This window comes from Neomonachus schauinslandi, chromosome 12 (assembly GCF_002201575.2).
Source record: "Neomonachus schauinslandi chromosome 12, ASM220157v2, whole genome shotgun sequence".
NCBI lineage: Eukaryota > Metazoa > Chordata > Mammalia > Carnivora > Phocidae > Neomonachus > Neomonachus schauinslandi.
The window spans coordinates 15,656,037-15,668,044 of NC_058414.1; the positions used below are offsets into that span (position 1 = coordinate 15,656,037).

General features: G+C 37.5%; 1 protein-coding gene across 1 annotated transcript in view; it reads right to left on the minus strand.

Annotated features, from left to right (window-relative positions):
• Window positions 1-820: 820 nt before the first annotated feature.
• The window catches only part of NME8 (NME/NM23 family member 8), a 56,142-nt gene continuing 44,954 nt past the window's right edge, over window positions 821-12,008 (minus strand). The window contains exons 11-15 of the mRNA XM_044920217.1: window positions 7,157-7,301; window positions 6,371-6,478; window positions 3,793-3,944; window positions 1,641-1,785; window positions 821-1,058 (exon numbers count right to left, since the gene is read on the minus strand). Coding sequence (XP_044776152.1) covers window positions 821-1,058; window positions 1,641-1,785; window positions 3,793-3,944; window positions 6,371-6,478; window positions 7,157-7,301 — 788 coding nt within the window. The remainder of the gene's footprint in view (window positions 1,059-1,640; window positions 1,786-3,792; window positions 3,945-6,370; window positions 6,479-7,156; window positions 7,302-12,008) is intronic.

Consider the following 12,008-nt stretch of genomic DNA (forward strand, 5'->3'; position numbering starts at 1 on the left):
TTCAAGCAGACACACAATTCATATTTTCCCAACATAAATGTTTATGGGTTGTGCACTCATGCCTTTGTCTATAATTTAGTGAGACTTATGGAATGAGCTGCACTGTGCCCAAATTTATTTTTATTTTATGACTTAATATTTTGATTCAATGTTCTTATATCAGGGGAAACCACAGCCTAATGGCAATATTAAGGGAACAATGTACAATTCTCTCCCCTAGGAACCTGGTTGGGTGTGGAGGGGTTTCTCCATCTAACACTGCTTTCTCATTATGCTCTGGATACTGATTCTCAGTTTGGCTCATCCAAGTGGGGATGACCCTCCACATGCGAAGAGGCTCTACAGTCTTTTTTTTTTTTTATGTTATGTTAGTCACCATACATTACATCATTAGTGTTTGATGTAGTGTTCCATGATTCATTGTTTGCATATAACACCCAGTGCTCCATGCAGTACATGCCACTACAGTCTTATTCCAGGCAGCTGTCAGACCCATACTGGTATACATTTGTGAGCCTACTCTCTGAAAAAAAGAAGGAAAGTAGGTTTAATGGGAAAAGCCACCTAGCTTAGGCTGTTTCCGACATTGCCCAGGACAGAAAAGTTTCCAAACTTTCTTTCAACAGCTAAGTAAACTCAATCCATATACATGTTATGTAGCTTCAAGCCTGCTATGGAACAGCACAGAGTGTCTAGCAGGAAATAAAATCTGATTCACGGATATGGGGAAAGTTCTGGTCTTTCTGGGACAGTCTTGTCCTGGGCTCAGTCACAGTAGTAAGCAAAGAAAAGAAAACAATAATTAAAGAGGTACTGTACTTTAGTTTTCCTCGGGATTCTCAGGAACAAATTCTTCAAAAATTCTAGTAATGCTCTCCATTGCTTCATAGGTATTAGATGATCCGTGGACAGCATTTTTCAAAACACTTCTTCCAAACTTGGCTCGGATAGAGTCTGGGGACAGTAGTTTTGCCTCATCTGGTTCTACAGGACCCATCAATCGTCTCCAGTCTGAAACAGCATTCCACTTGGTCAGAACCATGACCAAAGATGGACCCCTGCAAATAAGAATGCTTTCAGACAATCCGGGCATTTACACCTATAGAGATTGCATATACAGCTAAAGACAGAATGCCATGCTTTGTCTTTATTCTTTGTCCTTATCAGTGTGATTTTGTGCTTTCTTTTTGTTTTTCCACTTCTCCCCTTTCCAACAGATTGTTGTGCTAGAAGAGTGCTGTAGTTTAATTCTAGAAATATATGCCAGGCACTGTTCTGAGTATTTTTAATGTATCAGTTATATAACCCTCACAACAAACAAAGAGATAGATACCGTTATTATCTCATTTTACAGATGAGGCAACTGAGGCACAGATTAAATATGTTGACAGAGCAGGGATTTAAAAGCAGAGATTAAAACCCAGATCATCTCTATATCTAATGTGAAGACCTAAAGAAATGAAGGAAGGAGGGAGAAAAGAAGGTAGGGAAGGAAGGAAATAGAAATGAACCCCAAATATTAATAGGGTGTCTTTATCTTTTAATGAATGGAATTTTTAAATTACATTTTGTATGTTTCAGTTTCTATAATGAATATTTACTACTTTTAAAATGCGAAGAACTATATATCAGAAACTTACTCAGATAACATTTCCAATACATCTTGATAAAAATCTTTTCCTTTTATTTTTGAATAAATTTTTTCTGCTTCTACTTCATTTAGGAGCATTTCCTTCGTCTGTGTTATTTCAAATCCAGCCTCTCTAATAAGTTTCAAGATCTCCTCTAGAGAAAACAGATATTTGGTAATCTTGTAGAGTGCCTCCACTTTTGTTCCATATTCAAGTAGACCGAAATAACTAAGGAAAGTAATCAAAGGGGAGAGCCCATCTGAACACTTCTCCCTGAAGTAGCAAGGCACTTCAGGGAGGGAATTAAAGTAAATCTTGTCAAAATCTCACCAACAGCCTAAACTTTAAAGGCTACATTCAGTGAACCAAATGAGGGATTAGGAGCTTTCTGGTAAAACAGTCTTTTCTTTGGTCCAGATCAAAAGCACTTAGAAGTGCTGGTCTCTAAAGGTTGACCTTAAGTGCAACTGATAGCCTGAAGAAGGCTGGACTTCTCCTCCTATAAAGGGGGCAGCCAGGATCTGCCCTATGAAAGGCGCTGTGGGAACAAATGTGAATGGAACATTAAACACTTCTTCCAGATCTTGTCTGCTCAGAGGGCTGGGCTTAGAAACACAGCTTGAAAAGGTGGTCATTATTATAAAGAGCAATGTAAAAGGCTCCTGGAACCACAGGCAAGTAAACTATTAACTCTCTGGGAAGGTCAGAAATGACTTCCAGAAAAGCCAACCTTTGTGTTCAGTACAGAAAAAATAAGATATGATCACCACACAGACAAATAGAGAAAGAACATTGTAGGCACAGTGCAGAATTTCTAAAAAAAAAAAAAAAAACAATGTTAATGAAAACACTATGCATTAAAATCTATGGGGTAATCAGAAGAAATTAAAGCAATAATCAAGGAAAATATATAACTTCAAAAATTTATATCAACAAAAATAATGGAAATAAATGAATTAAATATCCAATTAAAAAGCTAGAAGAAGAGCATTTTAAAAAACTACTAGAATCAAAGGCAAAATTTTTTTTTAAGAATACCTAAAGTAATGAGTTTGAAAACAGAAAATAAAACTCATAAATAAATAAGGGTGCCTGGGTGGCTCAGTCGTTAAGCGTCTGCTTTCAGCTCAGGTCATGGTCCCAGGGTCCTGGGATCGAGTCCCACATCGGGCTCCCTGCTTGGCGGGAAGCCTGCTTCTCCCTCTCCTACTCCCCCTGCTTTTGTTCCCTCTCTCACTGTGTCTCTCTCTGTCAAATAAATAAATAAAATCTAAAAAAATAAAATTGTAAAAAATAAAAAATAAAAAAACTCATAAATAAATAAAATTCTCTTTGTTTGAAAGACAACAAATGAAGAAATGGCAGGGTGGAAATAATCATTGAAAATGAGGAAATTAAACATGATAATAAGAAACCGTGAGCTCTATACAGACAAAATGGATAATTTCCTAGGAAAATACAACTTAGCAAAAATTAACTCTAACTATAGTGGAGGTAAAAAGTTTAAATAGATCAATTTCCATAGAAGACTTTCTCCACAGAGAAAGTGGTCAAAGAATTATCCCACAAAAAAGCAACAGGCCCAGATGTTTTCATAGGAAAACTCTACCAAATCTTCAAATATCAACCCCACTGCTGCTTAAACTCCTTCAGAGTACTGCAAATGAAGACACGCACATTTTTTTATGAAGTATTATTACACTGTTATCTAAACCTTGCACAAAAAAAATGAAAAGGACAGACCAATCTCACTGTTTCAACGCGAAAAATCCCAAGTAAAATATAAGCAAATAGAATCTAAAAGCACATTTAAAAAATACCTCAAGACTAAGTGAAGTTTATCCAGGAACGGAAGAATGGCTCGATATTAGAAATATCATGAACATGATCTTTCCTATTAATATATCTATGGAGAAAAACATTGTTATCTTCATCAATTCTGAAAAGGACTTCACAAAATTCAATTTCATTTTGATTATAAGAGAGAGAGAAGGAAGAGGGAAATAGGGCGAGAGAGCAAATATGACAAGAGTTCATTGTTAAATCTAGATCGAGGGATGTGGGTGTTTGTTGAATTATTCCTCTAGCTTTTCCATAGTTTGAAAGTTTTTACAAAATCTGAAAGAAAGGTACACATTGATTTTTATTTCTAAATATTTACCTCTTTGTTCCTGTGTTACATGAGGTTTAAGCAGTGCTAAAGTGCTTTGAGGAGGAAAGAAATACTGTATTTCCCTCTCGGCTGCTTCTAATGAATCACTTCCATACAACTGGTTGATGGGCAAATCTTCCATTGCAAATCGTACGCATAAACTTTGAAAAAGAAGTCAAGTTAAGCACTGTTAGAGCGTAACATAATGTAGTATAAACTAACACAACAGAACACTATATAAATTGTCCAAAAGTCATCAAACAACTCATTCCTGATCTAGACACTGTGCAAAAGGCAATAATTACATTCCTTCCTTACAAGGAAGTTTAACAGCCATTAGGAAGAAAGAACATGAACAATGAAATAATTATGATACGACTATTGACAGATAACTCTGAAAGAAGGAATGGTGCCTTGGTGCAGGGAAAAAGCACAGACTGTAGAATGCTTATTGCACTGCTTGCTAGCTATGTGTCGCTGGTCAATTACTTAACTTCTCTGTGCTTTAGTTGTGTCAAATATAAATAAGATAATAAAACTGCTTTGGAAGGAGATTTTGAGGATGTAATCAGATGATACGTTTGAAATATATGGTGCATATTAAGCTCTCAGTAAAATTCCTTTCCCTTCCTTCATCACTAAATATTATCAGGCCCTAGAGATGGCATTTGACTCTATACCAAAGATCCCAAAATAAATACTGAATCCAGGAGACACTGCAAAGGAGCCTCCAGCAGAGCAAGCACAGTGATAAGAGAGGAGCATACAGGACGGCTACATGTAAAGAGGCAGGAGTGAGGCTGATGGTACTGGACATGTTGGGTTAGGCAGGTTTTTTTGTTTTTTTTGTTTTTTTTAAGATTTCACTTATTTAGAGAGTGTGTGAGTAGGGGGAGGGGCAGAGGAAGAGGGAGAGAGAATCTCAAGCAGACTCCCCGCTGAGCGCAGAGCCCTATGTGGGGCTCGATCCCAAGACCCTGAGATCAGGACTTGAGCCGAAACCAAGAGCCAAGACGCTTAACCAACTGAGCTACCCAGGCACCCCTGGGTTAGGTAGTTTATCCTGGTTCTGCTTCCTCTACAATAGATGAACACATTTACCTCCTGAATCAATTGTTGTTCCTTGATTTTTTTGTCAGTAGCCCTTTATCCCCCTCTCTTTATCTACACATATTTCAGTAGAGGATACACACTCTGCTTATTTCATTTTCTGCCCTTTACACATAGTCCAACCCACAAAATCCAGCCATAGGGAATAATGTCCTTTCCTATTAATAAACTGACTTCACTGGTAACTTGGTTTCTCTCCTTAGACCCCCTTCTTACCTCGTTGCTTTTGCTGATGCATTCAGATTTCCTTTTTGCCTTATCCAATTTGACTTTCCCACTTGACCCTTGGCAGTTCTCACATCTCTGATTTGAAGACCCTTGTAGCCCAAGAGCCCTGGAGACTGGGATTGCCAGAGGTGGGGGATTTGCGCAGTGAAGGTATCACCACACAGTATCTCTGCTCAATAGAGCAAGCTGCCCCTCTGTGGATCTGTTAGATGATTACTGGGGGTAAAGTGTGTGTGGAGGAGGATGGGATAGAGCGAGTAGGTGATGAGAATGAGGGGTTGCTATGTTTCTCCTTTATGCAAGTGACCATATTTCAGATGAAGTGATGCAGGGCAGAATTTGAAACCCAAGTGCAGAGAAGGGCAGAGTTCTGCTGAGTTCTTTCAAAAGCAACCAGAAAGAACTGGGTAGAGCCAAGGAAACTGAAGAAGGGGGAACCAATAAAAAATAACAGTCAAGATTAGCTGTGAACTTGTAGCCACGTAGGGATCATAAGGACTCTGGTTGGAATCCTCACTGTAATAGTGAGGTAGAGAGGGGCAGTCACTGAGTACCTACACCTGGAGAAAATGTCTCTGTGCTGCTCACTACCTCCACACGTGAAACCATAATTTCTAGAACAGTATGGCTACAAGCATAAGCCTTGAGTTGATAGGAATTCCTGTCTCGGATGCCATGCCTTGCGTTCTACGCTACACTTCATTAAGAAGTTCTATGGCATTCTGCTCATACCACTTACAGACTGTCCAACCCCTATTATCCTATATGGTAATTGTAGGGCTAAACAAGGGGTAAAATGTGTCCATGCAGAACAAGTCAGATTCCAGATATCCTACCCAAAAGAAAACATTTCAAAGTTGTGTGATGTGATGCTTCATTAGTATTGTTATTTATTATACCAACATGTATGTCAAGCTTGCTGTAGCTGATAGAGCATCTCTGTTCTTGCTCACTTGAAGGGAGGGCCTTTCTTCTCCTGAATCGATTCCTACCAAGGCCAAGAGATGGCCTTTTGGCTGGGTCCCCACCACTTACTTCCCAGCCTTACACCAAGCATCCCACAACCTTCTTTTGCAAAGCCTTGGCTTTACTCGGGCTGCCACTGGGCTGGGCCTCTGGTCATAATCAGGAAAAGAAGTTTTCCTGAGAGCCTCCCTTGGACTAGAGTTGTGGTTCCTGTACCCATATCCAAAAATAAATTAAAATGTCTCCCATGAAAAAAGTTTGGGACCTATGATATGAATCCTACCTCTCTGGAAGATATTCTTTGGCTTTTTCAACACTACCTGGTCCAATTAACTCTTTCCAGTGTTGTAAACCATGGTCTCTTACTAAAACAAGGGCTAGAGATGGACCACTGTTAGAAAAAAAGACAAAATATGGCTCAGGAGCTAATTGTATATAGATAATACAAGTAGATTTATTAGATAGACAAAAACATGTCAAGATAATCCTTTTATCAAGAGTCTAAGATGAATTTCCACTGGTGTACCCTCAAGAGTGTATTGAACACCTTATAAAAGGATGGAAGCAGATTAAGGAATGGAAGAGAAGAGCCTTCATTCTGATAGATCCGTTCCTGTTTTGTTCCCAGATTCCTGCTGATTCATACACCCTTGCTGGATTTCTGTCACAGCTGCTATTTCACTTACTCTTCTAGAAACCTGCCAGATTTCTAGTACCTCAGTCTTCTCCTAGAACTAGTGATCTTCAGGATCAACAAAGCCCTTGAGACTCAGTATGTTCTCTGCTTGGATTTAATGTGATGTACCTTGGATTTCTGGCATTCAACTCAATGGACTCCGGTAACTTCACCCAGGCCTTTCCATCACTCCAGTAACATTCCGGGAGGATAAGAGAAAATGGACAGTTGAGCAGAGAATTGAGATAGGAGTGAGACTGGCAAAGAAGTAGACTCAGCACATGTTTACAGAACTGAGAGGTGTGGCAACCTGACCAGGGCAGTGTCAAAAGAAGACCTAAATGATTCAAAATGAAATCAGACTGTGCCTTCTAAACCTGAACTCTACTTTACCTGGTCATTTTTTCTATAAGGTTTCCAAAATAATCCTCATTTTCATATTCCTTGCACAGTGTTTGTGCTTCCTCTTCTGATAATACAATTTGCCTTTGCATCAGTATTTTAAAGCCTTCATCTTCAATAATCTTCAAAACATCCTCTAAGTACAAGTCACATAACAAGTGTTAAATTGATAGGTTATTGGCTATACATACCACACAGAATGTATTATTATGAAGGCATATAAGGCATTTTCCCCTCATTTGAAATTTAGAAGTTTGCAAAAATAGCTTATTAGATTTTAAGGTGAATAATACTCTTATCATACCAAATTATGACTTATGATGCTATTTCCAGTTTTGCATTGCATAGGAATCATACACATACAAGGTGTGTAAAACTGAAAAACATTACAACTGAAATAAAATATTCACTGGATGGGCTGAATGCCAACAAGGAAATCACAGAATTCAGTTTTAAAACTAACACAATTGAAATGATCCAATTAGAACTACACACAGAAAACAAATTTAAAAGTGGCCAAAGCCTCAGGAACCTGTGAGACAATGTCAAATATCTAATATTTATATCTTTGGAATCCCTGATGGAGTGGAGAAAGAGTTGGTACAGAAAAAATAATTTAAAGAAATAATGGTGGAAAATTCCTCGAATTTGGTGAAAGATATTAATTTATAGATTCAAGAAGTTTAAGGAACCCCAAAGTCAAAGATAAGCTCAAAGCAAAGTATACTCAGGGACACCTCAGTGGCACAGCTAGGTTGAGCATTCAACTCTTGGTTTCTGCTCAGGTTGTGATCTTGGGGTCCTGGGATCGTGCCCCGCGTTGGGCTCCACACTTAGTGTGGAGTCTGCTCAAGATTCTCTCTCCCTCTCCCTCTGCCCCTCCCACTCATGCTTTCTCTTGCTCTCTCTCAAATACATAAATAAATCTTTTTTTTTAAAGTATACTTATACACATAATAATAAAACTGCTAAAAACCAAAGATAAGAAAAACATCTTGAAAGCAACCCCCCAAATAAATAAATAAAAAGGTACATTACATATAAGGTAAAAAATGCTTTGAATGACTGGATTTTTCATTAGATACCAATAAAGCCAGAAGGCAGTAGCACAACATTTTTAAAGCGTTAAAGGAAAAAAACTGGCAAACCAGAATTCTATTATCAGTACAAATATCCTTCAGGAATGAAAATAAAGACATTCCTTGATGAAAGAAAACCAATTGAATTGGTTGACCTGCTCTAAAAAAAGTACAAAAGTTCTTTGGGTGGAAGGGAAATGATATCAGAGGGAAATTTGGAACTCCAGAAAGGAATAGAAGATAACAGTAAATATGTGGGTGAATATAATAAAATATTTTCCTCCTCGTAAGTTTTTAAAAAATTCATCACTGTTGAAAAGCAAAAAATTACAGTACAGTTTGGTGGAGTACTCAATACATGTAGATGTAATAGACCTGGTGACTACACTGGGTAGGGGAAAGGGGAAAAGGATATATGGGGCTGTAAGGTGATGTGGTAAAATATTAACTCTAAATAGTTTTAAAGTTACACACATATATTTTGACCCATAGCACAGCCACTAAAAGAAATGGACAAAATACATAAAATTAAGAAGCCAATAGATAAATTAAAATGGTACACTAAAAGAGTAAATTCTAAAAGACAGCAGGAAAGAAAAAACAGAAGAGACAATTCCAAATTTACCAAAATGATATTTAATGTAAATGGTGTAAACATAGCAATTAGAAGATAAAGATTGTCAGAATGGATTTTTGAAAAGATGATATTCTGTGCTCACTGGAAAAGAGAAACTTTAAGCAATAATGGAAATGATTCTGACAAGCTAGGTGCAAACTGAGAGAAGACGACTATACCAGTCCCAGAGGAGATGAAAACAATGAAAAAGAATCATGTTTTCACCTCTTTTACTTCTATTATGAATAAAAAGTGTGAGGGTCTGATTTCAAAGTTGCCCAGAAAGCTTTGTTCTGAGGATTTGTCTTATTGGCAGAGTTGCTTGGAGGTGATTTGAGGCTTCTGGGCATATTTGAGGCTTCTGGGCATATGAAAGAACCAGGAAGACTGCCTGAGGCAATATCCAATAGAGGCCAGTCAAGCCCCAGGCCAGTCAGGCCCCAGATGCAAATGAATGTGACATCTTTACCCAACATGAATGAGGCAACAGCCATCTACCAACTCATACTGAAGACAGGCAGTTTTAATTCTCATCATGGATGGATTTAATGCTTGTTACTTCTTATCAATGGGATGTTCTTTTCTAGGGACTTGGTAGTAAAAGTGCTAGCAAATGAATTAGCCAGAATGTGTCTGTTGCATATTTCAAGTATTCTTAGGAGTGCTGGAAAAGGGTGGGAAGTGGAAACACGCACCAGCTGTCACATAAGATAGTCTCATGACCTATGGAAAAAAATCTCAACAAAATATTATCAATCAAATCTAATAATGTACAAAAAAGGATATACTACAGCAAAGCAGGATTTGTTCCAGGCATACAAGGCTGGTTCAACTTTTGAAAACCAATGAACATAATTTGCACATTAATATGCTAAAGAAGAAAAATCATATGATCCTCTCAATAGATACAGGAAAAGCATAAGACAAATCCAACAGCCATTCTTTTTTTTTTCAAGATTTTATTTATTTATTTATTTATTTATTTGACACAGAGAGAGAGAGAGCACAAGCAGGGCGAGAGGAAGAGGCAGAAGGAGAAACAGACTTTCTGCTGAGCAGGGAGCTCGATCACAGAAGGCAGACACTTAACTGACTGAGCCACCCAGGCACCCCTCCAACAACAATTCATGATTAAAACTCAGCAAACTAGGAATAGAGGGTTCCTCAACTTACTAAAGAACATGTACAAAAATCCTATTGCTAACATCATACTTAAGGAGAGAAACTGGATGCTTTGTCTCTAAGACTAGAAAGAAGGCAATGATATCCCCTCTTGCCATTGCTATTTGACATCATCCTGGAAAACCTAGCTAGTTTGAAATAACACAAGAAAAGGAAATAAAAGAATATATAGATTTGGAAGGAGAAAATAAAACTGTCTTTGTTTTCTAGTGACATCAATGTCTATGTGGAAAATCCCAAAGAAACAATAACAACAAAACTCCTGGAAACAATAAGAGACTATTTAACTTGCAAAGTTGCAAGTTAAAATTAATATACAGAAGTCAATTACTTTCCTATATACCAGCAATGAACATTGGAATTTGAAATTTAAAACAATACCATTTACACGAGCACACAAAAAACGAAATACATGGGTAGAAATCCAACAAAATCTGTATAGGGTCTAAATAAGGAATAGGCAGTCAGAGAAAGACAAATACCATATGATTTCACTCATATGTGGAATTTAAGAAACAAAACAAACAATCATAGGGGAAGAAAAAGAGAGGCAAACCAAGAAACAAACTCTTAATTGTAGAGAACAGACTGATGGTTACCAGAGGGGAGGGGGCTGGGAGGATGGCTCGAATGGGTAATGGTGATTAATGAATGTGCTTGTTGTGATGAGCAACAGGTATTGTATGGAAGTGTTGATTCACTATATTGTACACCTGAAACTGATATTACACTGTATGTTAACTAACTGGAATTTAAATAAAAACCTGATAGATGATAGATAGATAGATAGATAGATAGATAGATAGATAGATAGATAGATAGATGATAGATAGATGATAGATGATAGATAGATGATAGATAGATAGATAGATAGATAGATAGATAGATAGATAGATAGATGATAGATAGATAGATAGATAGATAGATAGATAGATAGATAGATAGATAGATAGATAGATAAAACTACAAAACTGGTGAAAGGGATCAGGGATCTAAATAAATGTAGACATAGGCATTATTCATGGATAGGAAGGCTCAATAGTGTTAAGATGTCAGTTCCACTGATTCTATACAGAAAGGGAAAAGACCCAGAATAGTCAACTCAATATTGAAGGAGAAGAACCATGTTGGAGGACTGATTCTACCTTACTATATAAAGTTACAGTAATCAAGACAGCATGGAACTGGTGAAAAACAGACACAAAGATCCATGAAACATAATAGAGAACCCAGAAAAAAACCCACACAAATATACTCAACCGATCTATGACAGATAAGCAAAGGCAATGCAGTAGAGCAATGACTGTCTTTTCAACAAATGGCCCTGGAGCAATGAGGCATCCCCCCTGCAAAAAAAATTACTCTAGACAAACCTTACACCTTTCACAAAAATTAGCTCAATTGGATTACAGACCTAAACTTAAAACACAAAATCATAAACTTTCTAGAAGATAACAGAGGAGAAAATCTAGGTGACCTTGGGTTTGGAAATGATTTTTTTAGATACAACACTAAAAGAAGAATCCAAAACAAAAAACTGGTAAGTTGGACTATATTAAAAATAAAAACTTTTCTGTGAAAAAGACTGCTAAAAAAAAAAACCACAGAGCCCAAAACCTGGAAAAATATTTGCAAACCACATTTATATAAAGGATTATATTCAAAATTTACAAAGAACTCTTACAATTCAACAATAAGTAGACAACTCAATTAAGAAATGGACATAAAGAGGCGCCTGGGTGGCTCCGTGGGTTAAACATCTGCCTTCAGCTCAGGTCTTGATCCTGGGGTCCTGGGATGGAGCCCCATGTTAGGCTCCCTGCTCAGGGGGGAGCCTGCTTCTCTCTCTCCCTCTGCCTGCTGCTCCCCCTGTTTGTGACCTCTTGCTCTCTGTCAAATAAAAAATCTTTAAAAAAAAAAAAAGAAGAAATGGGCATAAGATCTGAAAAGACACCTCACCAAAGAA